We start from the raw sequence: 19,946 nt of genomic DNA on the forward strand, positions 1-19,946 counted from the left end.
TAGATAGTAATTAACTGTGAATAATAAATATACATTGAATTCTTCACTTGAGCATCTGTCTGTTATTTCAGTTAATTGACCAAGCTGTGACTGAGCTTGTAGTTCAGACACTTCTAGAGCTTTTTGCTAAAAGGGGGAGGTGGATGTTGGGCTGGTGTAAGCACAGCAGCCAGGCTCAGGCCTTTGTGGCTTGGGCTCTGCTCCATCAGGGCTCTGCAGGTTGTTTTCACTTCTGTTACATAAAGAAGAACGGCTCTGTTGGGCTAACAAGGTGTGGGGGCAGCTCTCTGCAGCTTCTCCCCAGCCTTTGCTAATGGTCAGAAAGTACCTGTGAGCGTGAATGTTGTAGTCGATTTTAACGTACAATAGGAAAAGGCCTGCATTGCAATTTTGAGTGGGTTTTAAACAGCTGCTCTTAACTATTATGCTTAAATACTGATTATGTCAAGGTGGAAATACCTGGGTATTCCTACGATTAGTTCTTTGTTTTTCTTTTCTTGTGCCAGAAGTCAGTATGGAAAATTCAGCGTGGCTTGAAGCACTTGGCTTTTTTTGTAATGCTATAGCAGAACATGTTGCGCAAAATGATGTTTTACCGTACCTTGGGTTGCTTAGAAGATCTTGCTTCCCTTGTGCTTTATCAAGACAAGAGAAGGCTTGTTGGTCTGTGGTTGTATGAGGTGGAGGTGGCGGTGGGAGCATGCTGAGGGCTGCGTGCGCTGCGTGTTGACCTTCCCCTCTCGCAGCCCTGGCTCCTGGGACCCGAGGAGGGCAACAGAGCTGGGGAAGAGGCTGGATCACAGGCGTGACGAGGAGTGGCTGGGGTTGTTTAACCTGGAGAAGGGAAGGTCCAAGGGTGACCTTTTTGTTCTCTACAACTCCGTGATAAGGGGGTGCGGCCAGATGGGAGTCGAGCTCTTCTCCCAGGTAACAAGCGACAGGACATGATCTTAAGCTGCACCAGGGGAGCTTTAGGTTGGACATCAGGAAGATTTTGTGGAAAAGGTGATTAGAATGGGGAGTTGTCACTGCCCCTGGGGGTGTCTAAGGAAGGACGCTTAGTGCCGTGGTCTGGCTGACAGGGTGGTGCTGGCTCACAGGTCGGACTCCATGGTCTCAGGTCTTGTCCGGCCTCACTGATCCCCTGGTTCTGCGAACGCCCCGTCCCGCCCTGAGCGCCCTTCCCGCGACTACACCTCCCAGTGGCCCCCGCGGCGCGCAGGCGCAGTGCGGAGCCGGCGGTAGCGGCGGAGGCGGCGCGGCGGGAGTCGGCCCAGGGCCGGACAGCCCCGGTCCCGCCGGGCTCGGCTGGGACCCGCCTCTGGTGGCTGCCACCGGCGGGCCCGGGGCTGCGGGGCAGAGGGAGTGGTGCAGAGGGGTATCTGTGTGTCCCGTGGAGTGAGGAGGGGCACACAGGGTGTGTGGGGATGACGAGGGGGCTGTGGGCCTTGGCGTGAGGGGACTGTGGGGTGCGGGCTCGGTGCGCGGTGGTGCTCACTGCCGCTGTGCCCCTGCCCAGGCTGGGACCAGCCGGCAGGCATGGTGGGTTACGACCCCGAAGCCAAATGCGTGTCCACGGCAGAAGCGGCTGCAGCAGGATCAGCGTCTGGCTTCGTCACTCGGGTTCTTGTCAGCCCCTTGGATGTCCTCAAGATCCGCTTTCAGGTACCTCACCTGCGGCGTGCCCGGGAGCAGGGATGAAAGAGCCTGTCAGGGAGCAGAGCTGATCCTGTCCTGAGTGAACAGGTCACCTGTGCTGCCAGGGAGCACTAAATCTGCTCGTCAGCCCTCATCTACTTTGTGTACAGGTTATGCAAGGAAGTAGGGCTATCTTGTGTCCACCACTTCTATTTATACAACTTAACTTGTGTGGGAATGGAATCTTGTGTTTCTCAGAGTTCGTTCTCTTTCTGTTTTTGTGATTGACTTCCACTCTCTGACTGAATTTCACCATCATCCCTCCTGCTTATCTTTGTGTTCATGCACGTTTTTATTCTTTTAGAGCCTTCATAAATAACATCCCAGTCAGATCTGAATGTGGTTCTGTGGGAAGACAGAATATTATCCCTTTGCATTGGCTGGCAGACGTGGTTGTGAATTCCTGAAGTGGACGCTTGAACCAGTGTTGATGGGTGAAATTGAAAACATTTTCTCCCATTTCCTCCAGCTGCAGATTGAGCAGCTCTCCTCCAGAAATCCTACGGCCAAGTACCACGGCATCCTGCAAGCTGTGCAGCGCATCTTCCGGGAGGAGGGCGTGACAGCCTTCTGGAAGGGCCATGTTCCCGCTCAGTTCCTTTCCGTCGGCTTCGGAGCTGTTCAGGTGAGGGGACCAGACATCACCTGGGTACACTGCGTGTACACAGGACACTGCTCTGCTTGCTCAGACCATCTCCCCATCCAGGAGTGGGAAGGTTGTGTAGCTCTATAAAGCTGGTGTGTAATTCCTAAGTTAATATTCCTGAGCTTGCTGAATAGACTGGAGCACAGCGAAAGCAAACTGAGCTCTGTCTGTATCTGGTCTCATAGATAAGCTCTCTCTACTTCTGACACTGGGCTTTGCTGTTCACACCCCAAGCCTGGGCAGTTTTTTGCTTCTACTCATGCTGTCACCCTAAGGGCTTGTTAGGAGAAAAAAAAAAATGTAGCAGATGAGGGTGTTTTACACGGCATTGTTATGCTTAATTTGTAAACGTTAATAGCAGCTTTAGGAGCAGTGGTGGAAAGGGTAAAGGGCAGCATATCTTAAGACATAGCAAACACTCTTCTGGATCCACAGAACATTAAAATGAGTTTTTCACGATTCTAAATGCAAGAATTGACAACAGAGTATCCCAAGCACTTCCCGGGCTGCTTAGCGATTTTCACACGTTGCAAGCTGGGGAGGACTTTTGAAGGATGTAGAAGGTGGTAATAAGCCAGGAGGGGTGGAACTGTTGGTGAAATTAGAGAGGAGTGGGGGACCTGTGCGAGTGGTAAGGATTGGCTTCCTGACCCGTGCGCTTTTGTTTCTGCAAGTTCATGGCATTCGAGAGTCTGACAGAACTGGTGCACAACGTCACCTCCTTCAACGCCCGCGACTCCTTCGTGCACCTTGTGTGCGGGGGCCTGGCTGCCTGCACGGCCACGGTCGCAGTCCAGCCTGTGGACACGCTGCGCACGCGCTTTGCTGCCCAGGGTGAGCCAAAGGTGAGGCTTAGCGTTCCGTGTTGTCATCCATAGCAGTAGCAATATTTCACGCGTCTGAAGATGCGGGAGGTTTGAAAGCACATACGGCATTGTTAAATGAAGGAGCAGGTGTTGTTATGGCCAGTGTTTGCACTGTTGCCAAGTTATCCTTCGTGCTGTTGACACAGCTTTCCTAATTGTGTTTTGCTGCTTCTGATCCTGACAGGTGATGCAGAAAGGAGAAACTGTCCTTAACAGGATAACTCATTTTTTGCTTTGGCTGTTGGCTTTTTATAGAACCTGCTCCCCAGGTTGTTGAACATTGCATTTTTAAAACTTTCCACATGCAGAGGGCCATGTTTAGATAATGATGGGGATGATACTTGAAACCAGTCACCTTTTACCTGTGCTCCATGTTCATATTTACACAAGAATTGATCTCTGTGCTAACTAGGTCTGAGATAGATTTGTTTCAGAGCCGTTTCTGTATTTAGCCTGCAGTAGAATTATGGTATGTATCAAATTAATTGTGTTGCAGGAGGTAAGAAATGTCGAAAAGAAGAATAATCATGTCTGTGATGCAGGTGGTCTCAGAACTCAGCTCCATGCCTTGTTTCTTTTAAGTCATGAGGGTTTAGCAGAGAACACTGTGAGGATGTGGAAAATCACCTTGCTCATCACTTTGTGCTGAAGACAGTCACCTCTGTTTTGGGCAGTGGGAAATTCCTATACCCATTACTGGGAAACGTCCTGACTTTTAGTTTGCTGTTTTGACTAGAAAGTCACTTAGCCTATTCCTTGTTGTCCAGATCTACCCCAACCTTCGCCATGCAGTGGTGACCATGTACCAGACAGAAGGGCCTCGGACTTTCTACAGAGGTTTGACCCCCACACTCGTTGCTATCTTCCCATACGCTGGGCTCCAGTTCTTCTTCTACAACATCCTGCAGCAGTTTTCCAAATGGGTGATTCCAGCTGAAGCAAAGAATGGAGGTAGGAGCTTGGGACAGTGATGGCTACATTCAGGAGAGAAAGAGGATGAATGCCGGTTTGGGTGACTGATGTAAACTCTGTTAGGCCTTTCACATTTTTGATGCAACATCCGAAAAGTATCTCAATTTCCCACCTCTCATTTTTACCCCTGCACGGAAATGCCAAATTAAGTACAGCGGAGTTCACAAACAGCTCCTGTTGTGGAATAACCATGATGGAAGTGGGGGGATGGGACAGTGACGTGTCACAGGCCAGGGTGCTCTTTCTTTAACAGTGTTACTGATACTGTGGGAAGACACTGCTGCCATAGTCTTTCTCTTTCCATAGTGCTGTGGGGACAGGACTCTTGGATTTCCTTAGTAAATCTGCCTGCAGATTCCAGCACAGCTGTTAGGGAAGAGGATTCATTTACTCTCATTTAAAGCTGCCAGGCTCTTGATTTGATGTTTTTATGTTGACTTCTAGCTCCATTGGAAGAGAACCTCATCCTGATGCAACCTGCCATCTTGGCAGTTCTAGATACCTGTGCCTCCTTGAGTGAGAGGGATGCAGCAGCAGCATGACTTTGTTCCTCAGTGGGATTTCTTCAGCAGAGAAACTGGACTTTTCAATTTCCTGTCTGCATATTTAATTTTAGGTGGCAGAGGCTGATGGTGGTTTTGTGCTGGGAGCACATGTTTGTCAGGAAAAGGTCTAATACAGAAATCATTGCCTACAAGCCTCTGAAATCATCAGGCAGTGTCAGCTTTTGACATTCCAATCCAGAATACATCAGCCTGAGCAGTCAGGGGTGAAAGAGTTCCAGTGACCAGGCTTTTACTGGGGGTGGGGCATGAACACTTCTGTCCCCTGGCAGCAAGTTGTCTGGTGACTGGGGATTGGGGTTTTATGAGCAGAGCAAAACCATGAGTCAGTGTAACAGACCAAGAGGAGCTGGTCTTCTGATTCCAACAGACATTGCAAGCCTGAAAAAATAGCTTGAGATTCTTTGGCTGAAACTATTGCAGAAGAGGTGATGCAACTGCGAAGGACCTTTTTGACCTTACTTCTTGTGAAGTAATTTTTAACTTATCTCTTATGATCTTTAATCAGAATTCCCTGATAATCCTCTTTTTATCCTCTCCACTATCCTTTTCCCTTTTTTCTTCTCAGCCAGTGTTAAAAGCCTTGTCTGTGGCAGCTGTGCTGGAGTCATCAGCAAAAGCCTCACGTACCCTTTGGATGTGGTCAAAAAGCGACTGCAAGTGGGTGGCTTTGAGCACGCTCGGGCAGCCTTTGGGCAGGTGAGAAATGCTGGAAGTGGTAGATTTTCCTGAGTATGGAGCTAGTCCAGTGCACTGAAATGCAGTGACAGCCCACCAGTGGTACCTGGTTGAGTTCATCTTCGGGTTGGGAGCTCCCAGTGAGCACTGGTCTCATTTAATAATATGAATTTATACATGAACATAGTGGGTTTATTTTATGATAGGTCCCAGGAGGCACCTGTACAACATACCTGTGCTCTGGCTTGTCATCCCTCTCCATCAACTGTGTCTTGGAGCTGGGGATGAGTCAGGCAGGCAAAGGGGGTTTGATTTACTTTACTTTTCTAGTTGCAGCTGGGTTTTTCTGATTCAGAACCAAGTTAGTAGCAGAGGATGACACTGGCTCTGTGCTGGCGTCACCTGGCTGTCAGGTTCCTCTTCTGCAATTAATATTTTGACACAAGAAACAGGCACCAGGTGTTCAACATGTGTTTTATGTATGAGAATAGCCTGAAATTCGAAACAAATTAAATACTCTGGTGTTCTTTAGCACCATTGTTACCACCTTGAAATACACTTGAAGACAAATATAGATCTTTCAAGGCTCTTTTTTTCCATGAAACATGGAAGTTTTCTCTTTTCCTTATAATTCCTTGGATCTGAGAAGGAAATCAGTCTGTACCCTAAGAAACTCTGGAACAGGATTTTGGTGTCTCAGCCCATTGCATTGGATGCTTTTCCTCTTGCAGTGAGATACAGAATTTGTTCTTATCGTTGATGTGTCACAAGATGTTAAAACTGCAGCATAACATGACAACATGGAGACAGCTAATTTGGAAACTTCTAAGTGCTCTAGCTGTGTTTTCTCTCCGTCAGAAAACTCAATTTTTTTTCCTTCTTTGGCAGTGAAGGGGATAGAAAAAGCAGCTGCACAATCTGAAACAATGACTTCAAAAACCTGTGCCATAAATTTAAAATCATGCTGCTGTTGCCTGCAGAGGTTTTACAGCCATTCAGTGAATAAGTTCATAAAACATTGCTGATGCTAAATGTCTACATTTCCTCTATCCTGCCCTCTCTAAACTGTCTTTGAAACTTTCAGTTAGTTGCGATATTATCCAGAAAGGCATCTCCAGGCTGCATGTCAAGATAATGTTTCTGTGGTATAGTTTGGGGATCATTGTGGTTTTTTCCAGTTGTCCTGGAGTTTTCTTGTTTAAGCTTGTTGCCATTTCTCTCCCAGGTACGGACGTATGGGGGTCTCCTGGACTGCATGAGGCAGATCATGCGAGAGGAGGGCCCAGGTGGGTTCTTTAAGGGCCTCTCCCCCAGCTTGCTGAAGGCTGCCTTCTCCACCGGCCTCATCTTCTTCTGGTACGAGCTCTTCTGCGGCCTCCTGTGCGCCATGAAGAGCCCGGAGAGCACAAAGAGGAAGGAAAGCTGAAAGGGAACGTGTGTGGCTGCCTGCTGTTCTCCTCAGGAGGGGAGACTGATGGCCCTGCTCTGTCACCAGTGTGTTGGAAATGTCAGAGCTCCGAGAGCTCCCCTGGCCTGTGGGGAATCACTTCCTGCGACCAAGCAAAAGGAGAAGGCGACTGCAGTTCTGCTGGAGACACTGAACTGCTTGGCTGCGAGCCGTTCAACACAGCACTTTTCTTCTCTCTCCTCTCATATCAGTACACGTTTAGTGGGGAGAGGGGGAACCAACAGACCACTCCCTTAGCAATGCCTGTGTTCTGAAAAGGCACCCAATAAAGTGGGTGAATCCCTGAGCTCGCCCTGGATCCCAGAGAGGGGATTCTGGCCCAGCCTAGTGCTGCTTAACCAACCAAACACCACTTCCTAGCACTGCATCTGCACAGCTTTATTCCTTTGCTCTTTCTTCCCTGCTCTGGTGCCTGCTGTTTGCACCAGATTCTTGTCTCGGTGTGGCGCAGGTCACTCCGTCCTGCTGGTGTGAAGTCAGGTAAAGCCACGTTAGTGCACAGACCCTCGGTTTTCCTTTCCTTTGCTGCCAGCTGCTGCTTCTTGGTCACCACTTGCTGGCTGAGCATTCTCTGTCATCTTAAACACAGCATGTTCTTTGATCGTGCTGGACCAGACTTGTTCTTCCTTTAACTCCAGTGAGCTTGATGGCATGCTGAATTCCCATTTCTCTACCTGGCTGTCTGGCCATACGTCTCTTAGGGATTTGCAGTGCCTCACTCACACTTTTTACAAGCAAACCTACACATTAACAGCCCCATTCTGAGGGGATTCAATGCACAAACCCAATTTTTACTTCAGGGTTCTTTGCTTCAAAGCAGTGAGCAAACAAATGCTGTATAGAGTTAAGAAATTGTTATTCTTGAAAGAATTATTATTAAGTTGGAATGATGACGGGAAAGTCCTGTGGAAACTGGTAATTTTTTTAATCATTATTTATTTAATAGCACCTTTGAATGTGTCTAACAAGTGTTTCTGTAGTGGCCTCAAAATATTTCAGAACCTCAGTCCCGCACTGGTGCTAGCAGATGAAAATGTTTTGACAAGATTTGCTGAAGTGAAAGGAATGAACATCAAATGGGAATTGGTTGGCTGAGCGTGGTGTTTCACATGGGTGATTGAATTAGAGATGGAAAAGTGTTTTCCTGGAGTTTTGAAGGTTTTATGAATGGTTAAAAAAACCAACAAAATAACCTCCCAACAACTCTGATTTATGTAACAGTGGAAAAGAGGAAAATTACTTTCTTCCTCCTCTTCTATTCTGTGTTTTTTCAAGCCTTGCAGGGTGTGGCTCGACTGTGTGGAAGACAGAGTTCCCAGGCCTGCTGTACAAAAGCAGTTAGTCATCTGCAAGGGGTGGATAAGGCAGAGCACTGCAGTTATTTGGAGGATGGTTTGGCCGTTCTTAACACAGAGCTTTTCCCAGCTTTTTTGCAGTATTCAGGGTGTTAATCCCAAATGGTCTGGCCAAATTCCAGCGTGACCAATTCCATTCCATTGACGCAACTTCTGGCAATTTTGAGCGTATCAGCATTGCTCACTTATCCTGAGCTGTTGTGAGAGGCTGTTTTTAAAAAACAGCTGTTTCACTAGTGGCTGAGGTATCTGGAGAAATTCCTTGCAAGCCCAGGCTGAATAACTTTGTGTCTGTTTTAGGTTTGAGATCTGGGAGTACAAAATAGCCTGCAGGTGACTGAGCTGCATAAAATTAAGCTCATTGAGCAGTATCAGTGTCAGGCAGGAGGCCAATATGTGAGTCTTAAAAAGGGAGAGAGAGCTGCATATACCCTAAAAATGGCTGTTTCGTTTAGAGCAGAAAATGTGGAGTTTCTCCAAATGCCTCAATCCTATTGGTATTTTCCTGTGTTATTTAGGCTCTTCAAAGATTCCTCAAAATATTCTTAACCTTTAGCCTTTGTTTGTTGTTCACCTGTTGTTCTCGGAAAGACATGATAAGGAGTAATGAACTCAGCCTCATGACATCCTTCTGATGGAGAGAAATGCCTCTTTTCAGAACAGACACAAACAGGTTGGCTTTGGTACTGTCTTTTGTTGCTGGTGAGAGGAATGCCGTCATGGTTAGCAGGGACAGACCAGAGCAGAAAATGTTCAGTGCTGACCTAGGCTTCCTTAGGAAATGGGGACTCATCCATCCTGTCTAAACATTGCAAGACTTGTCTTCCATTTTTTGTCAAAGAGCTGCTGTTAAACCACACAAAATAGGGGGAAACTGGTTGGAAACTCAGCAGCAGGAAAGAACAGGAAGATCTGTGCTCTGTTAAGATGATGTTCCTCAGGGGTGCTGTGGAGGTTGGGGTGATGCTGACATGGGCAGTGGCTGCTCCACAGAGAGGGCAGCATTGGAGAGTATGGAGCAGCTTTTCCTCTCTGGGGTCATTTTTTCCTCCACTCTGCCTTAACTGAGCTTGCCTCCAACCAGCAGATGGCAAAGCCAGAGTTTAAGTTGTGCCTGTCTAACCCAGGCTGTGGAAGAGACACTCCCTGCTTGGGGGCCTTTGGGCTGTGAGTCACGAATGTTACAGGCCCATAACAGCATCTGGGCTTCCAGTGGGAGGGAGAAAGATGTGACAACCTCAACAATATTAGGAACTTCTTCACCTCTGATCAGCAGCAGTCCCTCACAGATTTCTCACGTGCACTTTGCTGGGGAAAGTACTGTAAGAGGAATGTTGATTTCTCTGTGGGATTGCGGCTGAATGAAGCACTGGGAGGACAGGTCTTATTTCACATGCTGTTAGAAACTAAATCTCTTAGAATTAGAGGAGCAGGAGATGGGAGAGATCTGTGGTCACCTTGTTCTCCCAAGTGCTGGAACAGATTTGCTCTTGGAAGCTGCACGCTCCCATTCAGTGTGAAGTGACTCAACACGGCAAATGCCTCGCTGTAAGACTGGGCCGATTTTGGCCATTGGGATTTCTTTCCAAGTTAATCCTCTCACCAGGAATTTGCCTGCAGTTCACCTCACAAGCTGCTCAGCAGTTGCGTTTGTTTTCTTCTAGTGCCTTGTACCGTGAGAACATCCAAAAGGTCCTTAGCAGGTAGTGTTGGCACGGAGTTGAGCTGTGGTTGTTTGCAGCTCCACCACGGCACTGAGCCGGCCTTGGACACACAAGAGCTGCGAGGAACATGCTGCTTCCTGCAGTGCTGCCTGGCTCACCAGGTTCCTAGGACAGTCCCACTCTCAGGATGCTCATCCAGAGCTGCACAGCATCATTTTTGACATGAATGTTTTACGGTTGGGACTGGAATATATAGTATTTAATTTGGGTTAAAGTTTCTCTTGTGATGTAGAAACTGTAACTGTGGCATTTTGCTGTGTTGCCTGAGTGGATCTTTTGCAGCTGCTGTTTCCTGAAAGCATCCGAGCACAACACGCACAGTGTGTGCCTACCTTTAAGACAAGGTACATTAAATATTTTGTTATGCAGTGTTTGGCTGCAGCTGGTTTATTCTTTTCCTCTTTGTGTTGGATCCCACCGGAACAACCTGGCCCTCCTGCTGCCTGAAAGAGAGGATAATCAGGGTGCAGAGCATGAGGCAAAAGGATCCATTTGGACTTCCCATCGCTGGCTTGTGGGTGCTCCTCAGCCATAGGCAGAACTGTACCCTCTTGTGTTGGGTGTTGAGGACTGCGGCAAAAGGGATCAGCCAAGGGGAATTTTTTCAGCCCAGTCCCACTGCTGTGTCCTAGAGGGGCTTTTGGAGCTGTAGTGACCAGTCCTGAGCCTCACACCCCTGGTGTTAGTTAGTTAAAGTTAAGGCTTTGTTTGTATCCGGCCAGGCCACGCAGTGCTACAGAAAATGTTCCCAAACTGTTCGTTCTGTGCTCCCTCAGCCATTCCCCGGTTTCAGCAGCCTGGCTGCTCTACGGTGAAGGCTTCACCTGCTGCGGGTGAAATGGTTGAAGTTTGAGAGGAAAATCGTGAAGTGTGTTATACCATACTCAGCTCTTGTTGCAGTGCGTTGGTTTAGTGCATCTCCCATTTCCCGACTTTTTTCTACTTCTTTTTTTTTTTTTTTTTTTTTTTTTTTTTTTTTTTTTTTTTTTTTTTTTTTTTTTTTTCCTACTCGGCTGCAGTCTGCCCTGGCCCGGAGGGAAGGGCGGAATTCACGCCGTTATCACCCGTAGAGCGCCGGGACTGCCCCGCAGGGGAGCGGGGCAGAGGGGTGAGTGCTGCCCGCGACCCACCGGTGGGAGGAGTGGTAAAAGCAGCAGCCGTGCCCGGGAGGGTGTCGGGAGGCAGCCGGCCGTGCCTGGGGGAGCCCGGGAGTTTCCCGAGGAGCAGCCGGCCGTACCCGGCGCTCAGCCCGCCGTGCCCCGGCGCTCGCAGGCGGTGGCGCTGCCGCAGCTGCCGCCGCTCTCCCGCCCGGCCCGGCCCGGCCCTGCCCTCCCCCGGCTTGGGCGAGGAAATGACCTAAGAGGAAACCTGGGCCGTGCCGGGAGGGCGCGGGGCTCGGGAGGTGCCGGCGATGTCCCGGCGGTCGGAGGACACAGCGGGGGCGGCCCGCAGGTCGGTGGGGCTGCGGCCGGCTCCCCCTGCCCTGCCCGGGGCAGCGCGGGGGCTGCTTTCCCCGGGATCCGCCTCTTCCTCCGTCCGGTGGCCCTTGGGCTTGTGCCAGCCGCGGGGCTGGAGCGACGGGAGGCGCCGGCGAGGGTTCCTGCGGGCTCCGGTGGTCCAGCTGCCCCGGGCAAGAGGCGTCTCGGCGCTGGGGGTTGCACTTGCGGCTCGGTGGGAATGGGATAGGGATCCCGGGGTAGACTCTGGGCTGGCAGAGGAGACTCTCTGCTCTCCTCCCTCTCCTTGTAGTGACCAGGACTTGTCCAGCCCATACTGCCAGGTGTGACCCTGCAGGCACCTGAGCTGGCGGATCACCGGCAGATCGAGGGTGCTCACCCCAACCGTGTCAGCCCCCGGGACGCTTCATCCAGCAGGGGCCGGTGGCAGCGGAGCAGTCGGTACCCACAGGTGCCCCATGTCACGCTCTGCCACCAGCCTTTCCGATAAGTGGTGCTGACGGGAGGGTCTCTAGTGCAGGCGCGATCTGGCTGGCTCGGTGTTTACGGGCTGTGGTTTGCTCTGGGGAGGGTTATTTGGCACTTCAAAGCAGCCGTGGCCATGCCGGGAGCCGTGGAACGGAAGCTCCGGGAGAGAGGCCGGGCGGCGGCGGCACAGGCTGCCCGGGTGCTGCGCTGCGTGAGGCGCTCTGCTCTGGCCGGGTTCCTGCTGCGTGGAGATGCTGCCGGTGGGACACGGGGCCGCTGGTGATCTCGGGCTGCATGGCTTGAGTGCAGATGCAGGGAGATAAGAGGTAGGCTAGGAAAGTGTTTGCCAACCAGGCATGGCACGGAGGGCACCCAGCTGCTTGTGAATCTACCTGGGAAAGAAACCTGCGTGCCAGTCCCGGGGTAGGTGAGAGCTTTGGCTGCGAGAGCAGCGTCGGCAGGTGGTCACCCCCGTGGGGCTGCTCTTTGCTCTGAGTTACTGTTGTGCTGTATGTGAGGGGACTGCCCACGGTACCTGTCCCATGCCTCTAAAGGCTCCTGGGCTTTGATCTGGAAAGGACCTGTTTGCAGAGAGGGGTGAGTAATGGCCGAGGAATTTCGACGAGCTGGCAAAACTAATTTGGCCGATTGCCTTCTGTTTGTGCTACCAGTCTGGCCAGCCCTTCATTTCCATCCAGCAGATCCTGTGTGACTCAAAGCAAGCCCTTCCTCTGTGTGCCGTAGTGGGTACCCTCTTGCTGTTATCAATCATGAAGCAGAAGAAAATCAATCTAGAATTTAGTTAGGAGCACTGCACCAGAGCAGTGTGTGACTGCAGAGGGATGAGAGAGATGGGAGTTGTTGCTGTTGGGGATTTGGCTGCTGAGTTTGCTGTGTTGCACTGGGAGCTGAGGGAGCCTGGCTCTGGTGCAGGAGAGGTACTCTGGTGAGCCTGTGTTGGATGCTTTTGTACTGGCTTTGATTCTTCCCAGATTTTTGTATGAAAGCTGCTGAATTGGTGTTTAAAAGGCCCAAGGGAACCTTCCTGTGATACAGCCACATGTATTTTGGGTATATTTTGTATCTGCTTTGCCTGTAACATGTTTCTCCTATCAGAAAAATTTAAAGGCTCTGAAGATGAAGTTCTATCATCAGCTGGTAGGAGACAAGGCTTTAAAAGATGTGGGAATGAGGATTTGCATAGATCTAGGGGTGGAGTTGGTACCCTAATAAAAGAGGAGTTTCCTTGGGGTGGGGAGCTGTCAGGAGCTGTCAGGAGCCTGTGCTTCAACACTACCTGGGATGTGCCAGATGGCAGATGGGTGAAGGTTTGCCTATGTCCACCTAAGTTCTGTGTGCTCCTTCCCCAGGGACTGTCACTAGCTCATCTATTGCCCAGACTCCTGCCCTCAGAGGAAGCCAGTCATGGGGGAAACAGGCAAAGAAGAGTACAAAATACAGTCCTTCGACTCCGAGACTCAGAAGCTGCTGAAAACAGCCCTCAAAGGTCAGCAGGTTTTTATGAGCTCCTCTGCCACGCATGGTGTCTGCACCATTTAATGTGACTGTACTGCACCCTGCACAGACCTTGGCTGCTTTCCAGGTGCCTCAAAGCAATCAGGGGCCAAACAGGGCTGGGTCCTGACAGTACTCCTCTTCTCTGCAGACCCCAGTAATGTGGACCTGGAGAAAGTGGCCAATATTATAGTGGACCAGTCCCTCAAAGACTCTGTGTTCAGCAAGGAGGCTGGGCGCATCTGCTACACCATCATCCAGGTGAGCGCTCGTGTCTGCACAGTGACACACTGAGCTGTTGTGTGCCTGGGCCCTGGGCTGTGCCAGGAAGGGCTTTGCCCCAGACACATGCTCTGACCCCTTGCCCTTATCTCCTCTCCTGCCACTTGCCCATGCAGTAGCAGCATCCAGAGGAGCAGTGGGCCAGCACAGGCAGCAAGTTGCAGCTTTTCTGCTTCTCTGGGAATCACAGGAGGGTATCTGTGTGGTACTGCATCCCTCTGACACCCCTGTTTCATCCCTTCATCCTGTTTTTGTGGGCTTATAGGCAGAGAGCAAACAAGTTGGCCAGAGCATCTTCCGGAGGAGCCTGCTGAACCGGCTGCAGCAGGAGTACAAGGACAGGGAGGAGCTGCGCACACGCTCACTCCAGGCCTGGATCTGCTACGTCACCTTCATCTGCAACATCTTTGACTACCTAAGGGTGAGGAGCTGGAGCAGGAGCAGCCGGCTGCTGCTGCCTGGAGTGCCAGAAGGGCCCAGACATCCCAGAATACCAGAGCGGGGGTGTTGAGTGGGTGTTGTACAGAGCCCCAGCGCCGTGGGGGCCAGAGCTGGTTCTTAACACAAGGATGCTGACAGGGCTGGTGCTACCTACAGGCTTGGAGAAGCAGAGGAAGTCTTCAGTGTCTCAGCTTCTTCATTTGGTACCTGCTGTTTGAAATCCCCTGATTTGCCTGCTCCCAGACATCCTAGATTGGACTGGTTTAGTTGCTGTGGGGTTTGCTGGTGGAGTCTGGCTTCAGGCCTTTGTGCAGTGTGTGAACTTTGAATTCCTGCTTGGAGTAGATGTAAAAATGATGTAAGTAGAGCTGCAGGCAGGAAAAATACTGTTGGAACAAGTGTATTTCCCATGACTACCTGCTTGCATTTAAAAACAGATGTTTTTTACATCATTTGTTCAGCTCCTCTGGTTCCTGGAGACTCAAATGCCTGATCTCTGATGGAAATCCCACTAATACAGCACAACTAAATCCTGCTCCCTTCTCCTTTGGAGAGCATCAAGGGAATAACTATTTAAAATAGATGCAGACCCCAGGCTGACAATGCTCCGCTCTCTTTGCAGGTGAACAACATGCCCATGATGGCTCTGGTGAACCCTGTGTACGACTGCCTGTTCCGGCTGGCACAGCCCGACAGCCTGCAGAAGGAGGAGGAGGTGAGTGCAGGGAAGAGCTGCTGATGTTCCTGTTGTCCTGACAAGGACTTGTAAAAAGCACAGCCCAGGGGGTGCAGAGGAGCCTCTATTGCTTTGTACTCAGCCATCTGCTCTTCCTTCTGAAGGTGGACTGCTTGGTCCTGCAGCTCCACCGCATTGGTGAGCAGCTGGAGAAGATGAATTCCCAGCGGATGGATGAGCTCTTCTCCCTCCTTCGAGATGGCTTCCTTCTGCAGGAGGGGCTCAGCTCCCTGTCCCAGCTCCTGCTGCTGGAGATCATAGAGTTCCGAGCTGCTGACTGGAAGATGACAGATGCTGCCCAGAAATATTATTACAGTGAAGTGACGGATTAATCTCCCGCAGCAGAGGAGTCCCCAGCACCTTCACCAGCAAGCTTCGTACCAAGTTGGAATTTTTCACATTAATTTTCTAGCACTTCCTGTAAATAGGATTTATACTGGCTAGAGCCTCTCTGCACCTGCTGTCAGATGCAGCTGGTGCTGGTCTGACTTAAGAGGTTCAGAGCGGTGGGAAGGGCACACTTCACCCAGCAAGTTCTCCCACTGATTTTGTCTTAATATTGGGCTGCTGCCAGCAAAGGGCTCGGGAGGCTACTAGCTCACACCAGCATTTTCTATGAGTGTTAAGGAAAGCACAGTTTAGGCTGAGAACATTTTGCTTCACCCCAAAGCCAGCAGAGCTGTGGGAGGCAGCAGGGAAATCTCCCAGCTCAGGTTGTACCTGGTTCTCTGGGACAGGTCACAGAACACACTGTGGCCTCATAAACAGCTCAACCAAGTGCATTTTTTCCCAGACTCCTTCCATATGCTAGCTGCACCTGCATGCACACAACCTCTCCCGTAGCCAGGCATATCTGCCACAGGGCAGACTGTGAGAGGAGAGGTTCCTGAGCACATGTAGGAATGGGTTTTATAGGTTTTATACAACAACTTGCTTTTTTTCAGAATTTTGCAAGTTTCAGCTACGGTATATTTCTTACAAGAATGGGAGAGGAAGAAAGAAAACAAAATAGTCTATTGAAGGATTTTTTTCTAATAAAAGTTTTCAACTAACATGTGCCCTGCTTTCTCCCTGCACAGCTGCTGAACTCTGAGCGATACTAGAGGGCTTCTCCTGACTGAAGCCCTAAGGCTGTGATAACTCAGTGTCTGCTCCAGTCTAGGGCCTCAGGGCTTTATACAACCAGGGTAGCTGGAGCAACAGAGACAAAGGTCTGGAATCAGGAAACCTTTCCCATAAAATTGGTTTTATTTTGTCAAAATTCCCATAAAATCTGTGCAGAGCATGTTGCTGATGACCGAAACCAAAAATCAAAACGGGCCTTTTATTGTCTGTTGTACCAATCCCTGTGGAAGAGGATCCAGCTCTGCTCTTAGCTCTGCAGCCAAAAACATTGCTGATTTGAGGAGCAGAGAGACTTTCACATCCCCAGGAAACAGGCAAGTGAAAGATGGTTTTGTTTAGCGTTGCTGTAAGAAAAACATCTAAGGCTTGTCTTCACAGGGAAGTGATTATGAAATAACTGGAGCAGCCCTGCTGGGGCTGGTAACTCAGATTCCCCCTTCCCCCATCCAAACAAGCACAAAGAAAAAGAACCTCGTGGGCATGGTGTGTGAGCTTTCCCTGGGTTACATCAGAAGCTGCCTGCAAGGGATATTCCACCGTTCCCACTCCCAGGCTGGCAGTCCTGGGGCTCTTCTCTCCAGGCCGTGGCAGCATCCCACGCAGGGTCCCTACCACCAGCGGAAGTGGGCGTACGCCCGGTTGGCCTCTGCCATCTTGTGCAGGACGTGCTTCTTCTTGATGACGGGCCCCTCGTTGTTGAAGGCCAGGAGCAGCTCCTGGGAGAGCTTTTCTGGCATCAGCGTCCGGCGGTGCTTGTTCTCCCTGCACTCGGTGATCAACCACTTCATGGCCAGGAAGCGCTTCCGATTGTCCGTCAGCGGGACAGGCACCTGGGAAAGGGTTAAACCACGGCAGCCATCAGCAACCTGCTCCTCCCCAGCAGCCACACAGCACCAGCAGATGTTCACTGTGCTGCTCTCTGCAGCCCGACCCGCTCCTGACAGCTGAGCCCTGCCAGTTCTCCAGCTCTGTCCCTAGGAACTGGCCACTGCTACCAAAATGGAAATTTTGGCCTGCTCGGGAGCCGGGTCCAGGCTGGTTTGGGTTAGCTGAGATGGGAGATGGTCACCCCATCCCTGCACTGGAGACAGAGAAGTCACAGAACCACAGCATGGTTTGAGTTGGAAGGGACCTTAAAGATCATCTCATTTCAAATGCCTCTGTTATCTCATCTCTCCTTCAGACCCCAAGAGTTGCAGAGCCCATACTCAGAGACAGATTCTGCTCGTGTTTTAAATATCCCACTGGATCTAGGTGACCCATTTTGCTAGGCTGACCTGCCCCAGGGGTTTAGGACCTCTCTCCAAGCAACATGGTGCAGTGGAAAGGATGGGACTGGTAATCAGGGACTACCAATTCTTTTGCTGCTGATCTCTGTCTCTTTGGAAAATACTTGCTGTGTATTTCTCCTCACACCTAGTCAGAGAACCAGAGACTGCTGCTGATTAATAGCTGGACTTGACTGATCTTAGAAGTCTTTTCCAACCTTAGTGTTTCTGTGACAGGGGAAGTGCAATACTCAGATGTGGGGATCTTGATTTTGGACAGTTTCTACGTGCTGTTTTATTCCAGATTGCAAAGTGGCTCTTTCCAAGGAGAGATGATCTTGAGCTGATGGGGTAGAAAACAGCTCATCTGCCTCCCTAGCTGATTGTGTCCCAACCAGGTGTGCTCCCAGCCCCCCTTTCACCTGGTAGGTTTTGCCTCCTCTGGTGATGTTGCTGAGCCCAATGATGGGCTGGCAGTTCTTGAGAGCCTGGTGGAAAATGACGTAGGGGTTACATTCAATTGTCTCCTTCTCATTTTCTGGAGCTTTGTGGTACTTCTCCAGCTGCTTCCTTTTAATGGTCTCCAGAGTCTTGGAAGAAAGGCAAGAAAGAAGACATTACACAGCTGATGGATTCTCCTACTCCATGAGGTTACATCACTTTTACAGGCACCCCATTTTCACCTGAGCAGCTGGTCCTCCAGCCCCAGAGGCAAAAGACCCATTCTTAAATTCTTTAAATCAAGTTTTACTTCACCCTCTTCCAGCTCTTCAGTCTCTTTTATCGATCATTGCATGTCAGATGAGGGGGATGAGGAGGACAAACCTCGGCCAGAAGCCGAGAAAGGGCAGGGACAAAGTGAAGCCAGGAACAGGGGTCTGTGCACTGAACATCCTCTCCTGCAGAGCCTGGACTCCAGAGCCCAGAGCCCGTGTGCTTTTCAGTAACAAGGTATCAGAACTTAATTTGGAACATGAGGGCAACATGTGTTCCCATTTCAAGGGATTTCAAGGGTGGAACAGACCAGATGGCACCACCAGTTAATACCAGTTGCTGTGCGTCAGAGCAGGCTCAAAGCTGTGTCATGTAGGTGACACATGTATGGGACTTCAAGGGCAAGTTATACAGAGGGTAAGGCATAACAGAGAGCTGCAAAGAATGATCTTTAGCGAAAATTATGCTTTTTAAGGGTATTCTCTGTGTTTATGCAGTACAAAAGGACACAAGGATACTGAAGGATGGAAAGAGAAAGTTCTTCGTGAAGCTGTCACCTGCTGGTCTGTGAGCTAATGAGGCTGGGGCAATGTACATTTTATCAAACAAATCCTGGTTTATCAGAGGAATCATGCTGCGAGCAACGTGTGGCAGAGCAAAACACATCAGGACCACAGAGATGGACTGCTCATGTTCTGGTAATCCCCAGTTTTAGTGGGTTTGACATCTTAGCCTTCCATTTTGTGTAGTTTTAACATAACAGTAAGAAGAAACATGAGTTCTTACCTGAGACATGAGGCTTCTGGCCAGCACTTTATCTCCACTCTTCATCATCATATTGGTGAATTTACTGTAAACACAAAATCAGATAGGATCTGATAGGAATTCTGATTTTATCACCCACAGAAATAAGCCCCCTACCCCCATCCCTTTGTATTGTTCCTATGGTTAAGTGTGGGTGCTGCCACATCTGCTATAATTATTTCTAATCACTGCAGGACAATGGACTCGTTGATGGGAAAAGATTAACCCAGAATATAGGGATTGTGCTGTAACAAAAGGCAATGTGCAGCCAGCAGGTAAAGGTAGAGGAGGGCAGCACAGCTCCCAGGCGTTTTTGGAGAGAGGAGGTGCTGCTGCTTCCTCTGACCTGATCATGGGGTCGCTGAACACAGAACTGGAGAGACTGGGAGGAGCAGCTTTGATGGGTCGAACAGCCTTAAGTTCCATTTGTTCCTTCTCCTCCTCAGTCAGCTCCTCTAAAGGTTTCTGATACGATTCCGTTTTCACTTCTGGCTCCAGGTAGCTGGGGTTGTAGCGGCTCCATCTCACCGGCATTATCCTGCAAGGAACAAGAGAAGTGGGGCTGTAACCCAGTGCACGTGCTGTGTCGTGACAGGGATGCGGACAGATGCAGACAGATGTGGACACGCCTCAGAAGGACATGCTAGACGTGAGAGGCATCACAGGCAGTGGGGCGAGGAGCTCCATGCGGGATTCTATCCCTTTATTCACTGTTCCTGTGGCCGGCCTTTGGAAGCGGCTGCGCAGGGGGGCGGTGGAGTCAGCATCCCTGGAGCCGTTCAAGAGGCGTCTGCACCTGGCGCTGGGTGATGTGATTTAGGGATTAGAATGGCAGTGCTGCGTGCACGGTCGGACTGGATGACCTTAAAGGTCTCTTTCAGCCTTGATAGTTCTACGCCCGTACGAGCCCGGCAGAAACAGGCGGGCGACAAATCCGTGCGTCCCGGTGCGGCGCACACCCTCCCCGCACCCCTCGTGCGCTCCCGGCGAGCCGCCCCCGGACCTCCCCCCGTGCTGCCCGTGTTCCCGCGGTGGGGAGCAGCCCCAGGGAGCGCCCCGGCCCCTCTCGCCGCTCACCGGGGCAGCCAGGCCCGCAGCCGCCGGCCCAGCCCCGCCGCGCTGGGCGCCGCCATCTTCCCTGCGCGCGCCGCCGCGCGGGGCGGGGC

The 19,946-nt window shown here is 50.6% G+C and overlaps 3 protein-coding genes across 4 annotated transcripts; 2 read left to right on the plus strand and 1 right to left on the minus strand.

Moving 5' to 3' along the window:
* The first annotated feature begins 1,266 nt into the window (after window positions 1-1,266).
* On the plus strand, window positions 1,267-10,341 carry SLC25A19 (solute carrier family 25 member 19). 2 transcript variants are annotated; one of them, XM_058422948.1, is made up of 7 exons: window positions 1,267-1,324; window positions 1,520-1,665; window positions 2,168-2,323; window positions 3,019-3,189; window positions 3,978-4,161; window positions 5,314-5,444; window positions 6,649-10,341. In XM_058422948.1, exons 2-7 carry the CDS (start codon window positions 1,540-1,542, stop codon window positions 6,847-6,849), a joined length of 969 nt encoding a protein of 322 aa, XP_058278931.1. In that variant the 5' UTR covers window positions 1,267-1,324; window positions 1,520-1,539; the 3' UTR covers window positions 6,850-10,341. The 2 variants fall into 2 exon arrangements, with proteins under 2 accessions (XP_058278931.1, XP_039937850.1); XM_040081916.2 differs by having other exon boundaries at window positions 1,272-1,417.
* A 977-nt stretch (window positions 10,342-11,318) lies between these two features.
* MIF4GD (MIF4G domain containing) lies at window positions 11,319-15,921 on the plus strand. The gene is made up of 6 exons (XM_040081899.1): window positions 11,319-11,422; window positions 13,266-13,402; window positions 13,562-13,671; window positions 13,958-14,113; window positions 14,756-14,848; window positions 14,974-15,921. Exons 2-6 carry the CDS (start codon window positions 13,321-13,323, stop codon window positions 15,199-15,201), a joined length of 669 nt encoding a protein of 222 aa, XP_039937833.1. The 5' UTR covers window positions 11,319-11,422; window positions 13,266-13,320; the 3' UTR covers window positions 15,202-15,921.
* A 177-nt stretch (window positions 15,922-16,098) lies between these two features.
* MRPS7 (mitochondrial ribosomal protein S7) lies at window positions 16,099-19,941 on the minus strand. The gene is made up of 5 exons (XM_040081898.2): window positions 19,858-19,941; window positions 19,127-19,318; window positions 18,763-18,826; window positions 17,685-17,852; window positions 16,099-16,824 (listed from the first exon to the last, which is right to left on the minus strand). The coding sequence occupies exons 1-5, from the start codon at window positions 19,911-19,913 to the stop codon at window positions 16,603-16,605; spliced, it is 702 nt and encodes a 233-aa protein (XP_039937832.1). The 5' UTR covers window positions 19,914-19,941; the 3' UTR covers window positions 16,099-16,602.
* Window positions 19,942-19,946: the final 5 nt, after the last annotated feature.

This window comes from Hirundo rustica, chromosome 18 (genome assembly GCF_015227805.2).
Source record: "Hirundo rustica isolate bHirRus1 chromosome 18, bHirRus1.pri.v3, whole genome shotgun sequence".
Taxonomy (NCBI): Eukaryota; Metazoa; Chordata; class Aves; order Passeriformes; family Hirundinidae; genus Hirundo; species Hirundo rustica.

Excerpts from the sequence above, each read along its gene's own strand:
- SLC25A19 (XM_058422948.1), top strand. The coding sequence starts at position 1,540 with ATGGTGGGTTACGACCCCGAAGCCAAATGCGTGTCCACGGCAGAAGCG. Across the intron at positions 1,666-2,167 it reads TCCTCAAGATCCGCTTTCAG|CTGCAGATTGAGCAGCTCTC; the intron begins GTACCTCACCTG and ends CATTTCCTCCAG. Across the intron at positions 2,324-3,018 it reads TCGGCTTCGGAGCTGTTCAG|TTCATGGCATTCGAGAGTCT; the intron begins GTGAGGGGACCA and ends TGTTTCTGCAAG.
- MIF4GD (XM_040081899.1), top strand. The coding sequence starts at position 13,321 with ATGGGGGAAACAGGCAAAGAAGAGTACAAAATACAGTCCTTCGACTCC. Across the intron at positions 13,403-13,561 it reads GCTGAAAACAGCCCTCAAAG|ACCCCAGTAATGTGGACCTG; the intron begins GTCAGCAGGTTT and ends TCTTCTCTGCAG. Across the intron at positions 13,672-13,957 it reads TCTGCTACACCATCATCCAG|GCAGAGAGCAAACAAGTTGG; the intron begins GTGAGCGCTCGT and ends GTGGGCTTATAG.
- MRPS7 (XM_040081898.2), bottom strand. The coding sequence starts at position 19,913 with ATGGCGGCGCCCAGCGCGGCGGGGCTGGGCCGGCGGCTGCGGGCCTGG. Across the intron at positions 19,319-19,857 it reads CTGCGGGCCTGGCTGCCCCG|GATAATGCCGGTGAGATGGA; the intron begins GTGAGCGGCGAG and ends TGTTCCTTGCAG. Across the intron at positions 16,825-17,684 it reads GAGGAGGCAAAACCTACCAG|GTGCCTGTCCCGCTGACGGA; the intron begins GTGAAAGGGGGG and ends ACCCTTTCCCAG.